This window comes from Photinus pyralis, unplaced genomic scaffold (genome assembly GCF_008802855.1).
Source record: "Photinus pyralis isolate 1611_PpyrPB1 unplaced genomic scaffold, Ppyr1.3 Ppyr1.4_LG4, whole genome shotgun sequence".
NCBI classification, from domain to species: domain Eukaryota; kingdom Metazoa; phylum Arthropoda; class Insecta; order Coleoptera; family Lampyridae; genus Photinus; species Photinus pyralis.
Window position 1 is genome coordinate 48,574,598 of NW_022170511.1, and position 21,898 is coordinate 48,596,495.

General features: G+C 34.9%; 1 protein-coding gene across 4 annotated transcripts in view; it reads left to right on the forward strand.

Moving 5' to 3' along the window:
- Window positions 1-21,898, forward strand: part of LOC116168155 — a 93,448-nt gene that overhangs the window by 43,256 nt on the left and 28,294 nt on the right. For all 4 annotated transcript variants that reach the window (XR_004144718.1, XR_004144717.1, XM_031483825.1 and 1 more), the window contains exon 2: window positions 8,068-8,478. Coding sequence is in view for 2 of the 4 variants with exons in the window: in XM_031483825.1 (XP_031339685.1) it covers window positions 8,288-8,478 (191 nt within the window). In the remaining 2 variants the exon portion in view is untranslated. The remainder of the gene's footprint in view (window positions 1-8,067; window positions 8,479-21,898) is intronic.

Below are 21,898 nucleotides of genomic sequence, written 5' to 3' on the forward strand. Positions count from 1 at the left end.
AATCCTTATAACTGGAATGCTCTTAAATGGAAACCTTTAAAATATAAGTTCAAAGAGCTGTCAATTCTTATTTCCCTCAATAATTAGTTAATATAATGTTGCCAACTATGTTTGTTTGATGTAATTGAAAGAAAGAGGTGAAATATGAAATTTCTTTAAAAGAGGAGGGTACTTATTGTTTAATGAATTAGGGTAATTTTCCCTAAATAGCATGCGAAACCTAATTACACGTGTCATTGCATTTTTAGAAATAAAACAATTAAGAATGGTTAAGTGTCACGTAAAACCTTGCAATGTATATAGTCATTTCGGTAACTGCCACTCCACTAGGATATAATGGTGATTTGTAATCGGTACGTTAATGGAAAAGTGTCTGTCACCCTCATTGCAATAGGGGTACTAACAATAGCAGTCAAAAACATTAACTACGTACAAATTAATTAAAACATTTCAAAATAGGTAATCAACGGTACTCATTTCCATTTTAAATAAAACAGTTTCGATAAATTCAAGTTTATTAATTCCATTTTCAATTCCATTCGACCTACACGTATGAAGGCACATAAAGCTAGCGATTATTGTGTGTTTTAATTTTGTCAACGATTTTAATCCGAATGGATACAAAACGGACTCTACTTTCGTTCACTGAATCAGTGAGCGTAAAAATCTATTAAAAGCTTTTTATTGCAAATCCGTTCGTACTCAAAAGCGCATGAAAGATATCCTTTCCGGTAAATCCAAAATGAAAATAATTCATGCAAAACACGAAAAATACAAACCGTTCGATTGAAGTACCAACACAATAGTCTACTTAATAAAATGAATGTCAGTACACGATATATTTTATTGTGTAAAGCTATAGAACGTTTAATAGTGCCATTGTATTATGTATTTTCTAGCGGTGATCGCGTTTTCTTTCTATCATCTACTTGATTTGCTTTTGTGAACAAGAAAAACAAATTTTTGCCTTGTAGTTCAATTCCTCTACTTTTTCGACCACTTCAGTACCTGTCTAATTAAAATGTTTCAATTGGATTCTCAATCAAGAATTGAATCACTCGAAATTAGGTTCGTATCAGGCTACTCGGATACGTGACCTGCACCTTATGATTTGATTAGTAGAAGATCATTGCTGTCTCTCGAAAATGGTGGGTCGTAGGAAAAACGTTCTTATCAACATCGAAAGCTCATAACATTCTCCACAACTTTGTGTTTATACATTTTTTCCAGAAGACACATTATTTTCCAGCTACGGACTCTTGAAGGTCAGCAATTTTCAAAAATCGCAGGTTTTCGGTCTAACTGTTCCTCTACCTCATTACCTGTTCACTTTTAACGTACAAGTGGATAGTAGATAAATTTTCTTCAAGGATTATTGGCATGTGTGGTATTTATGCTTCGATAGTTCGACTTAACCTAAAACAAAAATGAAGTGAAATTTCGTGAGCGAAGATAATGTCAAATTAAGATCTACAAAGAATTCCTCTCCATGAGGATGGTCGTCCTCTTCATTTTCTGCTAGGATCAGCCTTGTTGCACCCACAGCTATCCTCGCAGTTGGTAGTAGAACATCGGCAAAAATGGCCTATAAAATTTCCTCTAGAGCTGGCGGAACTGTTTTCCTTACAGGGTGAAGGTGGCCATCGTCTCCTCTTTTCCAAACCCTCATTGTTCTGGAAGTTGTGATTTCTCTGGCCATTGGTGAACTTGGAAATTGCATGGAGAATTAGCTCGGGGTTCCCCAGTAATATTGGTAATGCGTTTTCCCAGGTATTCCAAAAATTTTCGAGCTTCAAGGTCCCAATGTCTCTACTGCGAAATGTATAAAAATATGGTTCTGTTCTATAATAATTGAACTGTATTTCCTTATTTTAATACTTGCCGCAGATTCAGCTACCACACCACTCGTTTTACTAGAAAATTAATCCAAAATATTTCAGTGGTGCCAAGTCATAAAGCTAGGAAAAAACTGTCCCAGACTACTTGGGTGTGGCGCCTACTCTTAAGATTTTGACTCTATCTGGGAGATGTCAGCAAAACACAAAATAGCAAAATTGTACACGAAAAAACAAACCGGTGGTATTATAAAAAAAAGGACCCCCACAATGTTGGGGATTGGGCGCCAGCTCTGCGCTACGTTTAAAGAACACAGCGCAGCGCTTGCTTTTGGTAGTCATCGAACACAATGGTGGTGTTAGAGGCTAATAAACCACCCCCAAAAGTTAAAGGCTTTTTGCAAAATTTATAATTGCGCTAGGTTAACTTGAGCGCTAGGTCTACAGAACAGAAAACATCAAATTTTTACCCGAAAAGACAAAATGGTGGTGCCCCCTCCCCCCACACTATTGGAGGGTGATGACAGCTCTAAAATTTGTGGCGCTAGCTGGCGCTAGGTCAGCAAAACACAAAACGTCAAAATTTTACCCGAAAAAACAAAATGGTGGTGCTAGGAAAAAATGCCCCCCGCACTATTGGGGGGTGGCGCTAGCTCTAAAATTTGTGGCGCTAGCTGGCGCTAGGTCTGACGAACACAGCGCTTGCTTTTGGAAGTGATCGGACGCAATGGTGGTGCTAGCGTTAACATAGCACCCCCCGAAAATCAAGGGCTTTTCTGCAAAATCTATAATGGCGCTAGCTGAACTCAAAGTGGCGCTAGCTGGCGCTAGCCATAGATATTCTAGCGCAATCTGTCTTTAGTCAACAATTTGAAATGGTGGTGCTAAGTTAACGGAGCCCATTGAACCTGCACTACACCCGGATATACTGCACTATACAGTGTGTCTAAGATAAGAATTAGCATTAGGAAATCGGAAACCATAAGAAATAGAGTCGGTTAAATTAGAAATTTAGGACTAATGTGCGACGTTTGGTCTCTGAAAAACCATCATCAACTACATATTTTTACATGAACCGAAAAAAAGTACATATTGTATTGAGTACCATTTTTTCCCCATAAAAAATTCGACAATTACTGTCAAATGTATTCGGCTCATTCGCAATTTTGGGTATTTTACACGATATAATATTAAACTTCTTTATTATGGTAACTAATTAAATATGGAAACGATGAGTTCCAACTGTAGATGCAATAAATACTTCTGAAAAAAATTCATTCTAAAATAATTGCAGCAGTAAACACCCAAAATTACACAAATAATATGAGCGCACCTACCTTATGGTCGGATTCTAAATGTGATGAAAGTACGGAAGGGGCTAATTATTTGGCTTATTTTATGACTAAAAGTTCTTATAAATATAGGTCCACAAATGCTTCGTTGTCGATATACAGGGTGTTAAAGTTTCAAAATTGTTTAATTTGTTTTTATATCTCCTGCAGTTCTTGAGATATTTCGCTCAAATTGGAAATATAGGTTATGCTGTAGAGTTAGATAATTTGGTCGTGTCAATGGTAGTGAAAATTTATAGGGTGTTGTTTTTTCAGGGGTCATATGTTTCATTTGTTTACCCTTTTGTTCGTTGGTAGATTGTGAAACAAGAATGTAATTTTCTGATTTATTCTTTGTAATTTTTTCGTAAAGGTGAAGAATGCGTTAGGTGAATATTATGCCAACCTTTTAACAAAATTAAATCACAAAATTCAAGAATTATGACCTGGTTTATTGAGGAAGCAAATAATTCTCAATCACGACAATGCCCGACCCCATATGAGAGAGAGATCGTTTATTGAACCACTTTTGTGGTATAACATTGGAACAATTACAACTTCATATAAATGTATAAAGATAAAATGTAAATAGACTATAATATAGATCAAACAAACAACAACATAACAATATTAAATGTAAAGATAAAATTTAAATAGACTATGATATAAATTAAACAAACAACAACATAACAATATTAAATGTATATAAAAATTTCGATAAAAAGTACAGTTAATAAATTGCGATATTTGTGAAGAAGTCTTCCAGTGAATATGGTGCCATTGTGTTAAGTATTTTCCGAATTTTATTTTTAAATGGGACGAATGCCGATATAGATTTGATATTTCTAGGGAGAGCATTGTAAAATCGTAGACCCATTTGTAGATGTGATGTGTCATACACTTTACTTTTGGAGGCGGTTATTGCAAAATTATTTTTTGATCTTGTATTATATTTGTGGTAATCGGAATTAAAGGAGAATAATGCCTTATTTTTAAAAACATAACACAAAGATTCAATAATATACAAACTATACAGAGTAGGAATGCGGAACTGTTGAAAGTACGGCTTACAGGTTTCCCTTCGCTGTAGCGAGAATATTGTCCGAAGCGCCCGTTTTTGAGTTTTGAAAATGTCGCTAATTAAATTTTTATTGGTATTTCCCCACAGTAGGATTCCGTATCTCATTTTCGCTTCAAAAAGAGCATAATACACTTTGATCAGCGATCTTGCCACCTCTAAACTTCAACAGTTGATGTACGACTCATCAATTTAACGCCGTCTGACTTCCATATCTATTCCGAGACCTAAACAAATTCTTGTGCGCTCAAAGATTTTCCACTGATGAAGAGGTTGAAGATGTAGTTACCACTTATTTTGCAGAGTTAGAAGAAAACTATTGTCGCGAAGGAATAATGCCTTGGAACATCGTTGGCAGAAATGCAAAGTTCGGGAGATTATGTTGATAAGTAAAATATCATCATCCCGTCCTCGTAGGCGTACTCTACTTTCACATTCACACTAAACATTTTCTTTTCCTTTACGGCCGTTTTGGCACTTACAAATTGCACTAGATATCATATTCTCAATAAACGTTGAATGCAAGATACATAAATTCCCTAATGATCCGTTAATGTGATCCATTTAAGAGGATGCATAGGGGAATTCACGTCCGAGGGAATCTCAGTGTAGGTATATTAAATTTGTAATGGAGTAAAGTTTGCAATCTTTAGGGAAGCTTTTACATTCCGTACAGCAGATGCATGTACCTTAAGGCCGCTTTACATACTGCAATTCTTCATGCAAGACCATGCAATACGCAATAAAACTTGCCCAGAAGCATGCGCGTTTGAGAAACAGCTGATTCATTTTGGCAATTCACTTGCAATTGCAGGTTAGCGGTCGCGCGCGATTTTTATTGCACTTGCACGTGATATTTTGGGGGAAAGTATTGACAACGCCAGGTTCTAGAATTCCCAAACGTAGAAACTAGACTTTGTTATTATTACTACTATTACTACACAAATTGAAGCTGCGACTGCCTTTTTTCGATTAAAGTGTCTATTCATTTTTACTCAAAACGCATTCAGAATTATAACAACACCTGATGAATTTTGAATAGAATAAAGCTTTTAGTTCAATTTTAAATGCGAATGTTGGTAACAAACTATTGCAAAAAGAAAATTGCCGCGTGTAAAACCAAAGTGCAATAATTATTGCATGTACAGTATTTTTGCAATTAAACTTGCTGCAACTGTATTGCACAAAGAATTGCAGTATGTAAAGCGGCCTTTAGCAACATGTGCAAACGAAATTGCATGCACGAACTGTTTATTTGGTTATGTCAGTGTGGTTTCTAATCATTGCAACATTTGTCTATGTTTCAAACGATTGGTTTCTTGTATATAATAAACNGTGCTAAGTTAACGGAGCCCATTGAACCTGCACTACACCCGGATATACTGCACTATACAGTGTGTCTAAGATAAGAATTAGCATTAGGAAATCGGAAACCATAAGAAATAGAGTCGGTTAAATTAGAAATTTAGGACTAATGTGCGACGTTTGGTCTCTGAAAAACCATCATCAACTACATATTTTTACATGAACCGAAAAAAAGTACATATTGTATTGAGTACCATTTTTTCCCCATAAAAAATTCGACAATTACTGTCAAATGTATTCGGCTCATTCGCAATTTTGGGTAGTTTACACGATATAATATTAAACTTCTTTATTATGGTAACTAATTAAATATGGAAACGATGAGTTCCAACTGTAGATGCAATAAATACTTCTGAAAAAAATTCATTCTAAAATAATTGCAGCAGTAAACACCCAAAATTACACAAATAATATGAGCGCACCTACCTTATGGTCGGATTCTAAATGTGATGAAAGTACGGAAGGGGCTAGTTATTTGGCTTATTTTATGACTAAAAGTTCTTATAAATATAGGTCCACAAATGCTTCGTTGTCGATATACAGGGTGTTAAAGTTTCAAAATTGTTTAATTTGTTTTTATATCACCTGCAGTTCTTGAGATATTTCGCTCAAATTGGAAATATAGGTTATGCTGTAGAGTTAGATAATTTGGTCGTGTCAATGGTAGTGAAAATTTATAGGGTGTTGTTTTTTCAGGGGTCATATGTTTCATTTGTTTACCCTTTTGTTCGTTGGTAGATTGTGAAACAAGAATGTAATTTTCTGATTTATTCTTTGTAATTTTTTCGTAAAGGTGAAGAATGCGTTAGGTGAATATTATGCCAACCTTTTAACAAAATTAAATCACAAAATTCAAGAATTATGACCTGGTTTATTGAGGAAGCAAATAATTCGCAATCACGACAATTCCCGACCCCATATGAGAGAGAGATCGTTTATTGAACCACTTTTGTGGTATAACATTGGAACAATTACAACTTCATATAAATGTATAAAGATAAAATGTAAATAGACTATAATATAGATCAAACAAACAACAACATAACAATATTAAATGTAAAGATAAAATTTAAATAGACTATGATATAAATTAAACAAACAACAACATAACAATATTAAATGTATATAAAAATTTCGATAAAAAGTACAGTTAATAAATTGCGATATTTGTGAAGAAGTCTTCCAGTGAATATGGTGCCATTGTGTTAAGTATTTTCCGAATTTTATTTTTAAATGGGACGAACGCCGATATAGATTTGATATTTCTAGGGAGAGCATTGTAAAATCGTAGACCCATTTGTAGATGTGATGTGTCATACACTTTACTTTTGGAGGCGGTTATTGCAAAATTATTTTTTGATCTTGTATTATATTTGCGGTAATCGGAATTAAAGGAGAATAATGCCTTATTTTTAAAAACATAACACAAAGATTCAATAATATACAAACTATACAGAGTAGGAATGCGGAACTGTTGAAAGTACGGCTTACAGGTTTCCCTTCGCTGTAGCGAGAATATTGTCCGAAGCGCCCGTTTTTGAGTTTTGAAAATGTCGCTAATTAAATTTTTATTGGTATTTCCCCACAGTAGGATTCCGTATCTCATTTTCGCTTCAAAAAGAGCATAATACACTTTGATCAGCGATCTTGCCACCTCTAAACTTCAACAGTTGATGTACGACTCATCAATTTAACGCCGTCTGACTTCCATATCTATTCCGAGACCTAAACAAATTCTTGTGCGCTCAAAGATTTTCCACTGATGAAGAGGTTGAAGATGTAGTTACCACTTATTTTGCAGAGTTAGAAGAAAACTATTGTCGCGAAGGAATAATGCCTTGGAACATCGTTGGCAGAAATGCAACGTTCGGGAGATTATGTTGATAAGTAAAATATCATCATCCCGTCCTCGTAGGCGTACTCTACTTTCACATTCACACTAAACATTTTCTTTTCCTTTACGGCCGTTTTGGCACTTACAAATTGCACTAGATATCATATTCTCAATAAACGTTGAATGCAAGATACATAAATTCCCTAATGATCCGTTGATGTGATCCATTTAAGAGGATGCATAGGGGAATTCACGTCCGAGGGAATCTCAGTGTAGGTATATTAAATTTGTAATGGAGTAAAGTTTGCAATCTTTAGGGAAGCTTTTACATTCCGTACAGCAGATGCATGTACCTTAGCAACATGTGCAAACGAAATTGCATGCACGAACTGTTTATTTGGTTATGTCAGTGTGGTTTCTAATCATTGCAACATTTGGCTATGTTTCAAACGATTGGTTTCTTGTATATAATAAACAATGATTTGTATGAAGATGGCTAAATTTACGTACAGGAAATAACGTTTCTAACACTTAATTTCTCTCTCACATAATGTTCGTTAATAAGAAATTTTCAAACAGTGTAAAAATGCGTTTATTTACGTATGACATTTGGGTTTGTTTCAGGTGCGGAATTTCGAACTAGTGGCTGAGATTGGCACAATGCACGTTTGTGTACACTGTCCACAAATTTAAGTGTGCTAAAATATGAAAGTAGATCGGGTCGGTAGTGATCTTGTAATTTCGGTTAGTACGATACTGGCGCACTGTAAAATGCTGCGGTATAACCGGCGTGTTCAATTAGAACATTAATTTCACGCGTGCATACGTTACTTTAAGGTGTAAAATGGGGTGTAAGTTGGGAAAATTGGCGGCCAGTAGCACTGGCGGAGCCGGGCTTAAAACCGAAGAGCCCCCACCGCCTGCCCCGACCGATCCACGTCTACCACTAACCGCGAGACAGAAGTATACCATTGTGGCGTCTTGGAAAGGAATTAGCAGGGCCATGGAGTCTACTGGAATGAACATGTTTCTCAGGTGAGTGCTTTCTGAGATGACATTTAGACCTTCTACACATATATTTTCCGATCACGAGCAAATTTTACCGTGGTGTGATTGACAGATACAAAAAGTCTCTTCCTTTTAGTTGTGCTTCGTGCTGTAAATCGATTAAACCAAATCCATAACTGAAGCGTACTCGACGCAATTTTCGAAGGGAGAACGCTCGGTTGTTGTAAGCGCCTTAAAATATAACTATAAACTCGGCAAGAAATACAACAAAATAGTAAATACTGTAGTATAATCATTGTTTAAATACTAATCCAAGCGAAATTTTTAGAACCGTAAATATTTACAGCGGGAATTTTTGCGACACACTCTTGGAATTATGTCGAATAAAACGGATGCGAGGTGTCTCAGTGTGGGTTTGGGAAAACATGGGGTTTTCACTTTACCTCCGTACGTGTCTAGGATCGGAATAAGGGATGACGTCAATATAGATGTTCGGTAGACTTACAGGGATGAAAGATAAGAGGCTTATTTTATGAATAGAATTCGGCTTGTGGTAAATGCCTTTCAATTTTAAATTCGCTTCATGGCGTAAAATGCAATTTAAAACTAAGCAATTACATTTATTTTTATTTACCTCAGCACGAACCCTGAACAGAATTTAGATATCCAGAAAGAAACAGTAGAGCACCTTTTCTGTTTTATTTATACTTTCACGTACCTACTTCGGTATGTTCAGAAAAATTAATTAGTAAAATTAAGTCATTCTAAGCTGTAAAACCTCTCCTCATTTAGGAAACCAGCAACTTCCACCATTTTTGCACCACAGATGCTTCGCTCTCGCTTGATCTTTTGTATAGGAAAGTCCGCGACTTAGTCGTCTGCCGCAGCACAAATTTCTATTGCCTAATGAAATCGCGTACAAAATGATGCCGAATGTTTGTAAGATTGTTGCATTCTCTGTTAGCATTATTGCGCTTATTATTGCCACACAATGTTTGCAGCATCTCTGAAACCAATTTCGCATAAAAAATCGCTTTGTTCAACGCGGTGGTAGCAAGCGCCGCAGTTCTCTGGCTGGCTGATTTTCTAGGAAATAGGCGAACATCTTTATGTGTAACCGGGGAATTCTTGCATCATTTTTAAAAGATGAACCTACGCCCAATCTCCTTAAGGTACCTTCCGGATTTCCAATGTGCTTGCACATAACATACTGTCTCCAGTAGCTTACCGCGAAACTGGCACGGTAGCGCTAAATTTGCATTTATATTTTTTCGAAATTTCGTTGTGAAGTTAGAGATTTTGAGGCTGTTCACACGGCACAATACGGTAGGTCAAAATGTCACAGTTCGTATTGTAAGAATTCCTCATCATATTGTTTATTGTTATTCTTTGAAAAGCATTGATTGATGGGGGTGGTTTCATCACTTATTTTGATTCCCTTTTTCATCGTAGCAGTGACAAAACTGTTTTTCCTGTAGAATTTAGCAATCACCGCCTACAATTCGAATTCTATCAACTGCGAGAAGTCCAATCTCCTTGGTCATGTGACAGTTATTGCACCTACAACACGAATGGTAAGAGATAAGATGTCTGTAACGTCAGTAAAAGGATAGTGCTGCGTAAACCAGACCATCATTTTTTTCAAATCATTTGTATTCCGTTTAATACTTGATCCTCCCATCTCCACGTATTGCTTTGAACTAGTGAATGCTACTTCGTCTCCTCACAAACATTTTGGAGGGAAGTCGTTCCGTTAGTCCACCTACAGAGGAGATACTTTCACTAACCCCACGATCATGAGTTAGCTAAGGTAAATAACGAGGTAAATAACGTAACCTTAATCATTCGAGTTCCCAATGCTCTAAAATCGATAAATCTATGTGCCAAGTAATGTGAATAGAATTACTCACAAACTGCTAAGCTCGCTTACAGTCAGTCGTAATGATAGTGACAGTATTAAGCAATTAATCTTTCATTGTGTACGGAAAGGCCCTAATCAAAATGCAAAGGACAAGGGCCTTTACAAAGAATAACTTTTGTTATAATCCACCTTGATTCAAAAACAGCATGTTAATTTTTGTTTACCTGAAAACCACCTGAAAGTAGCTCCGTTGCGTTTTTAGTGGATCTAAAACTTCTGAACTTTGTAAGTGTAGAGCGACCGTGTAGCAGTATTCTACCGTTTTGAGCTGGTATAGTATCTTTCATCAGCACGTACTAAAATCTAACCCAAAACACAACGTAGTGAAGAGATTAAACTTTATAATTTGTTTAAAGTTTGCAGAATTTAAATGAGGCATGTGTAATAAAGCGAGGGGTATTTTTCTCCTTAACCACCTACAAGTCTTAACTTTATTCTGTTTTACTCATTTAATACACGACCTAATTTCTCCTTTGCTGCCTAAAGATCTTCTCTTATGAAATCGCAAAACGCCATAAAGCTACGTGGTTTTTTGTATATTATTTCCTGATTTTATTTTGTACAACCTCGTTCAGTAAGTGGTGGGTGTTATTTTTTCGACAAAAAGAAGGATTTCGCTAACTTTAATGGAAAACCATAAATAGCTAAAGATGGCAAGTTTCTGTTTCGTTGTTTGATTTTGTTGAAAAGTACCTACCAGCTATTTTTATTGACGCATTCCATTATTTGTTAAATCGTCAGTTGCTTCCATAATAGTTCAAAAACCCTCATGTTAAACTATACCAGTTTAATTTATTGTCATGTTATAAGTAAAGCGAAACTGAGCAGACTGCTACTTTGATTAAATTTAGTACTAAGTAGACTAAAACAACGTGTTTAGTTCCATCTAAAGGACCCTTTTCATAGAGGGATTAAAATTGACATTCAACAGAATTGAATTTTGCATTGTAATGCAATGAATCTCTAGAACATTTGAATTTATTAAGTATTTGGAGAACATTTGTAGTTCAAATAATACAGAAATAATTCTTTTAGTTTGGCTATTCTGTTGAAACATACGTGAGGATCTTGCACAATTTTATACGCAGGCCAAGTCTAAAGAGGTCCAACCCTAAACTTATCAACTCGAGCATTTAGCACGGCAACAGGCTAATAATGAACCAAACTTCATAAATTGCCCTTTGTTCATAGAAAATTCTGTTTTCCACGACAGTTGTTAAAGTATTCAAGAGCTAAATGAAAGTTTTATCAGATTCACAGGCAAGTTCGAGTTTCTTTTATAGATTTTCAAAACTATTCGAATCGTTAATGACAATTACGAATGTAGTAACGTAAAATTATTTCGAATTGAGGCTGAAACAAACACTAACCCGCACAAGGGGTTGGATAGGCGTAGGGAACAGGAATCGGAGCTCTGTAAGGTCTTAACTGTCAGCACAAAGAGTTTTATTGTGAGAGTGTCGTAACCCTTTGTGAAAATGTACCACATTTGTTCCAACTGAAGTCGTCATTTTCACATCGATTGCTTTGGGGTATAGCTACGAAACCATTATTTCTGCCCTTTGATCATAGCTCTTACATCAGCATTTTTCCAATGATATTCTCTTTGAAGAAGAAATTAAAACCTCGTGCTCTTTCAATTACGATTGTTAATTATTAAAGAGAGGGCTTAAAGTGAATATTTGAGCGGGAAAAATCCGAATTTTGATAATTGTATAGGAGGGCAAATACGGAAATGTGGCGTGCGAGAAAAAATGGAGCAGGCATTTGATAACGGACGCTCTTGTTTGCTGCAAATTTTCTTTTTCTTTGTTTCGAGAAATATCTTTTATTTCGCGGAACGAGCCAGAAATAATTATAATGTACCGAATTTCACAAAGGAGTTTTACAGTTTCGTTCCTCTTCAGGCAAACGTGGATCTAAAATGTAACGGTTTCGTATTGAGTGAGATCTAAAAGTTTACGACGTGCTACACACACACGTATCTTCACAAAGTAAATACGTAGACGTACCCAAGTAAATTGGGTCGTATCCGAAAGAGGGGTTGAAATTAACTTATACGAGTGAATTTGCACGGGGATTATTGATTTAGCTTCCATTATGTGAGAACCTAGGCGGTTTATTTTTATATCTACGGTATAAAGACTTCGTTTGTCACAAAAGGTCTTACTTGTAGGTGGAACGTAAACTTTCTATCGCGTAGTAGCAGGAAATTTCATCAGGTAATCGTAGGGGAGGTAATACGGATTAAGCCTCGTCGTTGTGCACCTTACTCAATTTAACCACGCTTTTAACCACAATAATATCAAATGGGGATGCGATGCTTACGATTTTGTTCATGATTCTGTCACAGCAATAAGTGGTTACAATGTATCTACTTGAGTATGACTGATTATTTTTTGTAATGCATAATATGTATTAATAATAGCCCTCGTTGCCCCAAAATTTTCATAATATGTGTTACCCTGTGTGGAAACGGGGAAAGAATATTTCCACTGCAGAAATGCACTGCATGCGGTAAAAGTCCGCTAATCAAAGACGTTGCACTATAGATTCGATCTCACTTTTCTATTCATTTCTCATTTCTGAGAGCAAATTTCGTGGACCCAATACATTGACCAGGGGATGGTTTTGTATGATAATGCGGTGTTATGACCAAATTGTGACACAAGTATTATATTTTCAGTGTTTATAGGTACTATTATAATTGTGTCTTAGGCTTTAACTGCATTCAGCATCACCAAATTTATATTTTATTTTTAGATTGCCTGTATACATACAGTGATATTCATTTAGAAGTAGACATCGGGATTTTCTCTATGTACTTTTAAATGACAAAAACTCTTTTGAAGGATGCCTAATTTTATGCAACCGAAATAACTTCCTAAAACAAATGAAGATTTTGCTGTCATAGTGTCATATTAATTAATTGGAATATTATTGCTTTGGCTTTCTTATTGTTATTTCGTTCGTGTACGATGTCTGAAGAAAAAGTTGATACTGTCAATTGGTATAGTGGCGGTCATAGCGGATATTTAAATGCAATCCACAAACACCGTAAACAAGACTCACTTTTGACGGAGGATATAAAACTGAATGTTTTAATTTTTGTGGAAGAGAATCCCATAAGAATCTTAAGGGAAATAAAAGCATTATCGTCGTTTTTGTTAAAATCTAGAATGCCAATGCAAAATACGTGCGCGTGTTATTTCGGTTGCATAAACTTACGCGTCTTTCAGAAGGATTTTTCTCATAGGAAATCCCTATGTCTACTTCTAAATGAATAGCACTGTATACAATATGTCCCCGGATTTACTTCGCTATAACTATAACTGATCAACAATTTTTAAATCTCGTTTTGATGTTTTGGGATCCGGGCCTCATTGAAAATAATTTTAAGCACTTTCTTTACGTTTTAAAATCCAAATGGCCGTGAATTATTCCTATTTCGGTATTACAATAACATTATTGTACAACTGTTTTTGGAGAAAACAGTGCTACAATGGAAGTCATTGTATCATCGTTTTTAGTAACTGTAAATGTATTGTAGTTGGCAACCATGCAACGCGGTCGTTATTTACACCTTTGTTAAGGACAAATTTCAAATTAAATTCAAGTTAACCTAAAAACATGTTCTTGTATAAAATTCTTCAAAATCTCCATTTTCATGTAATCATTTAATTAAGTAATACAGACAAATAACATATAAACAAATAACTACAAATCCCACTGCAGGAAGCTAAGGTAATCCAATCGCTTAACTACTCTTCATGGTTTATTGTTGCAGTGACTGTAAATGTTCATCGACACAGTTGCATTGTCATTGGCCAAGAAAGTGTTATCGTCCGCATCTGCAATAAATTTTGAATGTTCGTTCTCACGCGATTTCGTTGGTAACAGTTTATCTACCACTGAATGTGCAAAGTCTTTTATTTCACGAGGAGTAAGGATTAACTGTTCTGGATTCACATGGATAATGTACACCGTGCTTAATAAGATACCGAATTACTTGTAAAATTAAATTCAAATATGACGCAGCCTCCGTCAGTGTAACAGTGCTGCCAACTGACGATAAATAAATGAACTGCTGTTTGAATTTCGCAACATTAAAAAATCAAATCATATAGGTACTCCGAAACAGAAATAATATCATGAAAAACACGTGCTTCAATTTCCTATTGATGCTTTCGATAATTTTATATGAGAGGATTTTGGGAAACATTTTACACGTTCTCATTGTAAGCGCTTGTCATTTTGAAAAAATACATACAAACAGTATTACTGTTGGAACTTACTAGGTATATTGTAGCAAAAAAACTAACTGAATATCTTGTGTGGCGCAGTGGCATAGTACCACTGCGATACTAAGGGTCTTTGGTTCGAATCCGGGTTCGGGCATTGATATTTGTGAATGTACAGTGGACTGGGTTGGTAGACCAGTCCTGGCTGAAACCCCTTACCCACTTAAAACTTGGGTCCAAAAATAAATAAATAAATTATTTTTAAGTGGGAGGGGTTTGAGTCAAGGTCTCTTTCAACCAAAGAAATTTTATTTTTTCGATAAGTCTAAAAATAAATAAATATCGACAATATAAAATTACTTTTATTTATTTATTTACAATTAATTAACAATACATTTATATCAGTCACGAATTGAAGTGATTTGTAACAGTCATAATATTATTCAAAAATACACAATTTATAAAAGGGCGAACTATTTATTACTTCGGTGTAGACATTAGAACTGTTCTAAAACGCACTCGGATTCACTTATATAGCAAACTCAAGTGTTCTGGAGTACTCCCGAATATCCGAACATTCTAGAACAAAACACATCCATCTATCCCGGAAGGATTGCGTAATTTTTCAAGGCCTTTCGATGTCTATCTGGATTTCTGGCTACAATATTTCTTGCTAGCAGACCCGACAAACTCGGTACCACCGATCAATCAATGTCTCATAAGGAAGATTCAATTCTCCAGTGCCATTAGGTACTCTAAAAACCCAGTATCATTATTAGAAATTTTTTCATTTTATCTTGTATAGTGGTAATGTTGTTTGCGGTCTTAAAAATAAACGTCGTTTTACATCCTTGATTCGGCAGTCATTAAATTTGAGTAATGTTTGTGCTTTACTCTTGTCTGGGCGGTAAGAGGAAGATCACACCGCTTACGCCCAAACCTGGCCCTAGAATTGGGAAATGTTAATTGCAAGTATTAAGTAGAAACCAGAACAATGCTGTAGCAAAACAACATTAACTGAATTAGTTACAAGTCTTGTCTGGAACACTGGATATATCTTCAAAATAAGATTTTTTAAAGAAAGTTTATGGTATCCACAATTATAAAGTTTGCTACTAAATTCTGTATGGGGAAGGGGGCCATATTTTTTTAATGGCAACGAGTACCTTTCGTTACATATTCTTAAAGAGTACAATTTCTGCATATAGCTATTTTTTGGATATATAGCAAATTTCCGAGAAAAACTCAAATTAAGGGAAATGATTGTTTGCGTTGCAAAAAAAACGATATTCTTTTGTTAGTTGTGGCAAAGCAATTTATTGTATCAAAAATCATTAAAAATGTATAATATGCTTAAAATTTATTTACATGCATGAAACCGTGTACCACACTTAGCTCACACTCAATAATATTGAGAGCAATTCTTGAGAATTATTCAGTAGCTTAGAATCGTATTAAAATCGTGTAAGATTGACAATCGTTCAAATATTCTGTATTGCACGTTGAATAAATTAATCTTGGAGTTAATTAATTAACAAATACGTCAAGGAAAAATGATATTAAATATTACATTCATAAAACAATACTTCCTTTAAGCAACAATCATTAAGTAGCGTGAGTATCGCGAACAACTACTTTAGCAAAAACTTCAAAAGGTGCAGTCGCTCGTTTTGAAGGCTGGTGTGAGAGTAGGGCGTGTTGGCTGAAGAATTATGCTGGAAATTGTCAAAACAGGTGTCATTTTTGACATTATTTATTAACATGATTTGGCAAAACTAACACCCTTAAATTTTGCATTGCATTTTCAAAAATTTCCTCGAGCCTCCATCGCTCTGGAGGCAAAGGGGTACTTTTCGCATTAAAACCTCCCTGCTATATTACTTACAACTTTCGTGCGCCCCCCTCTAACATTTAAAGTCCTCTCAAAATTTAATGCCCAGCTCACGAGCCTTATACTTTTGAGTAAACTTTGTTTTTTTGTCAATTTTAGAGTAGTAGAATTTAGTAACGATGGAAGCATGATACATGTATTTTTTCAAAACATGAAATATAAATGCAGATCCGTATTTAAAATAGTTAAGTTGATCATGACTCAAAACAAACGAAACGACTTAAACATTCGAAATTCCATATTCTCTAATTGGGTTGAAAAATTAAGCACTAAAACAAGATGTCTTCCTCAAGCAATAATTTATATTTTTGCTTCGGTAATTACGGATGTTGCAGATACGATGTAAGAGTTGGTGACATATGTTTGGGTCTGGTTAATGACAAACCATTTTCAAAGCAAAGAATTACAAGATTCATACAATTACCGTGTTGCCTATGTTAACAATTATTACTTACTTATATACATTGAAAGAATAAGACAATAAACGGCCGAACGTCAATAATTTTGACAACCTTTGATGCTGGGTATAGGAACATGTGGCATCAGAGAACGTAGATTTTCATCCAGATTTCGAAAATACAGGGTGTTCTGTTTAAAATAAGAAAGTTGCTATCGACATCCGGTAAAACCGAAAGTGAAACGATCATGACAATATTTTCTTGCGATAGATCATGAATAACTATGTTGGTATGCAAATTTTGAGATTTAATTTATCAATGAAAGTCTGAATACTTTTAGATTACAAGAACGCTGAGTTAAGTGTACCTGGAAAACTTCAAAATACGCGATTTTGCTTTGATGAATGAGTTTACGTTAAAAACAGCCATTTAATGAATTATGTTATTTTAGATCAAAAATCGATTACTGTTTGCACTTAATAGCCATCACAATCGTTCAAGAAAGCCAATTGAAATCCGCCAGGCCGTATGTTAACCTCTCACTCGCCATTATAATGAAAATCCTTATGAGAAGCACCCCCGGCTTTTCATACATAAGATATATCGAAACACATTCACTTTAAAAATATTCTCGTAAGCTCCGCCAACAATCTTATTTTATGCTCGCTACCTACTGTCACGTACAGTAAGACCTTCGAAGATTGAATTCACATTGGGGATAAAAATGATAAAATCAAAATGGGATAAAACGTAGACAGTTCCGTATTTATAATGAATGTATAAGCACGCTAACGGCGTGGTTTTCCTTTTGTTGACCTATACAATATTTTTTTTTGTTACTAAACACGCTCATTTTCTTCTTATCGCGCTTTTTCCTTACATGTATCATTGATTCACTTTCGGATTATTTGTCTAGGATAATTGAATCGCAGGTGATATTGAGGACAAACAATATTGGAGTATGGGAAAATGTATACAAATTTCAACACGTTTCTAATAACGTTGATCGTATATCGTTTTCCCATAGGCGTGTAAGGATACTTTAACTGTCCTGTGGTAATCAATTCTCTATATCGCAGTGTGCAGCCTATTTCGTGTACCTACCTATAGCAAATTTTATGGCAGAGATCAGAAATGGAATTTTAGTGTTACCAATTTTTTGGACAGGATATAGAAATTCTGGCCGTTCGACTGGAAAATTCTTTTGGAACCGTTTTAAATCTTAAAAACCATAGTAGCTCATTAGAATACTTGACTACGAATTTCCGTCGATACTTTTTAGCTTCAAATTGAGTTCATAATCCTTTTAAGAAGAAATCTAAAGACTTGTAATTGGAAGAAGTAGAACGGCTAGTAAGTATAGATATTTGTCCTCATTAATAATAGATTTTAATACGTTCCTAAAATAAACTTTTGGATGAATTCACTGTATAAAAGCCAAACCAATTTAGATATTTGTATATTGAAATCAAAATATCATAACTAATAAGATTCAAAAAATATCATTTTCTAAAATTTAAGCTCGAAAATTTCGTTGATCGCTTTCAACGTATTTTTATGACCCCTTTCCAATTGGTTACCGACCGCACCCCCATAGTTTGGGACCTCGTTTGCGACATGATTATCACTAATTTGAATTGTAGGGTTTCTCCACGTTCATTACCTAAGATTTAATGAATGTCACCTTTTGTTCATCGGATTTATCGTTTCATAATCAACGGAACCTAACTGTGAAAGTCCAATAAAGTCAGTAGAATGACTGAAATCCAAAATAAATGAGCTGAATTCACGAGACGCAATTATAGGTAATTTACACAATCGACAATGCACGTAATAATCTCGAATTGAAGATAGGAGTGCCACCCTTGAATAATTTCTTAATCCCAATAAAACGAGGAATAAGATTCTGATGAGTGAATAATTTAAGGCGTTTACCACGTCGCTTCCGATAAGTAAACAATTTGGAGGCATAATGATATTGATCACAATTTTCAGAACGGCCGGCTTTACGTTCATTTTTTTAAAATAAATATCGTTAAGACGACGTTAAAATTGAAAGCGCACGCAAAGAATCTAATGCCCACTTTTATATTCGTGAAACGTCATTCAACAGAAATTTTTTTTTTAATTTAGCGCCTTAATAGTGCGTTCATAACATTCTGAATTTTTAAATTGCTTTTGCCTGTATTCTTAATTATGTATTTAATTGCAACGCGGCCATTTTTTCCTCTTTAAATGAATTTCAGTTTGGCTTTAGTATGTCTTGAAAGGGCCAGAACGTTATGTATTACCATAGAGTAAATATTTACTCTATGGTATTACGTTGCGTTGGTATTCATTAATAGAGGTGCTAAATTATTAAAAACGTTTTTACCAATTTCGTCCCGGAAACAGTCAAATGAACTATTCAAAACTCATTCTGCTATCATTTCCAAGGATGGTCGTAAAATTCAACATTATATTGACCTTATACTATCTTTCGGTTTCGGAGACTTCATTCTAAGGCAGGTTCTAAGGTCTCAAATCGCTACTTTTGCAAATCAAGTTGCTGGGCTGGGCTGGGGTTTAGCGCCCATATTTTCGCTTATGGGCGGTTGTTCTTGTTTCGGTTAAACTTATCTGACTCATCTGATATGATATGAGACTCACGAGGGTAGAATACTTTCGAAGTTCAAGAATTCAATATTCACAATTTTTATTTAATTTTTGCTTTGAATTGTATTCTATATAAGTTTTCATGTAGATGTCATGGGTAATGAGAAATAGTTGTATAAAGTGTTATGGTAGACTATTAAAAAAAATTCCTTCATTGTCATGCAGTATGTTACGTAGAAAACTCATTTAACAAAAATCAGGTTTTTCTATATTCCTTACCCGAAACACCAAGAAAAGAAAAATATTATCCCTCCGCCGTATCACTTCGAATAATATATGTGTTTTGACGCCATAAGTTCCACCTTCTGCGTGATAAATGAAGTGTCGTATTCTATTTTGAAATAAATACACAACATCGTATCGAAACCTACGGCGCTTTCACTTATAGCAGGTTTACACGTGGGCTATATTTCCACTTACAAGTTATAAATTATTTTATATAAGCCAATATGTCAAACTTTATGAACCACTTCAAATTTCGGAAGTTCGCTGTTTACGTCGAAAATAAATCACCGATGTAATATTTATATAATCCCTATGCAAATGACATCAAAACGTAGGGTTTCTTAAACGATTTTGATTATACCTACCTATAGTTCCATTTTGCGACCCTTTAAGTATTTGTCGTCAACAGGCACGACGCTGTTGGTAATATATTTCAATTTACTTATTTAGTACGTCCTATGGGTGGTCCCTTCATAATTGAAACGCCACATGTACGAGTATACTATACATATTCAAAAGGGTAAATAGTTTGCAAAGCTACCTTCAAAGTTTAATCCTTACAACGACCGAATAACCGGAGCAATAATGGGAANTAAGATTTTCCTTTGTTCCAAGCGCCTAAGTATCAAATTTCACTTAAATAGTTCCATAGATAAAAAAGTTGGCACGGCGCATGCGCAAAATAAAATTTTGAAACTGGCGCTAGATTTTCCTTTATTCCAAGTGCCTAGGTATCACATTTCATTTAAATTCTTCCATAAATAAAAAAGTTGGCACTGCGCATGCGCAAAACCAAATTTTGAAATTGGCGTTTGATTCTCCTTTATTCCAAGTGCCTATGTATCAAATTTCATTCAAATACTTTTATAAGTAAAAAAGTTTGCAATTCGGTTTATAAATGGTCGAGATGCGAAAAAGGGCACTGTGAATTTTGAATCGATTCGACTCGACTTTTGGCATTGTGTATTATATGGCAAAGCTAATGTCCCATATTGAATTTCATGCAATTCAGTTTCATAACTAACGGAGATGTAAAAGCGATCGAACATTTCTAAACAAAGTTATCGTTCACACGGACAGATAGATGGACAGACAGACAAAGGAACAGACGGAGAGACCAACCGGCAGGCGACAGATATCTATGCAAAATTATAAACGATCTCTAGGATCGTAAATAAACGGCAAAAGTGTAAAATTATGGAACATGTAAAAAACGGTTTTTTGTTTTTTTTACAATAACTTTTTTTGTAAGCGGTACAGAAAAAATTCCTCCCTTGGTACAAGACTCGACACCATAACGAACCAAATAGCGAAAAAAGTAGAACAATAGCTCTTAAGATAAAGAACTAGTAGCGTCGCAAAGTTAGCGGACGGACGGACAAAGTGGCCACAATAGCGCATTTTTTTTTTATTTTTGTGGAAATGCGCTAAAAAGAGTCACGCGCTAAAACGACCTGTTGAAATATTTATTCTTTATCTTGTAGTTCCAAAAAAGCGAATTTCTAAAAACTAATTGAGAACTCAAATCAAATTTCGTCGAAATCAGAATTCATCCTAGGGTAGGCATTTTGGACGATTTTTTTCAAAATCGTAGATATCCCATACCCTAGCCATTGTTCTTGATACGTCTTATAGTTCTCAAAAGAAAAATTATAAAAGGAATGTGATTTTGATCATTCGTTTTAAATCGGCGATTATACAACGTTTAAAATTCCTTATCTTGCTCCAAACCAAAATATTAATTTGGAATTTGTCTGCTTGGTTTAATAGAAAATAAGAGTTTTCAAATTATGGGAATAGAATGAGCTTTCAAATGATCACACGAAAAATGATGTTATACTCATCTACTTTTTAAATGATTTATTACCCCTCTGGAGAGATGAGAATGAAGTGAAATTTGAGGTAGTCTTTAGTACAAATTTGACATTTTGAACATTTTTCCTTAAATTCAGTGTTCCTCTTAAATTTTTCTCTCAAATATTTCTAGTCTTTTCACATCGCGTTAAGTTCCTCTCAAGTGCTCCTCAGTTTCCTATAAAATCCTTCTCAAGTTTTCCTCCAAAGTCCCTTTAAAGTTTCTCTTAATTTCCTCAAAATGTTTTCAAATTACCGTCAA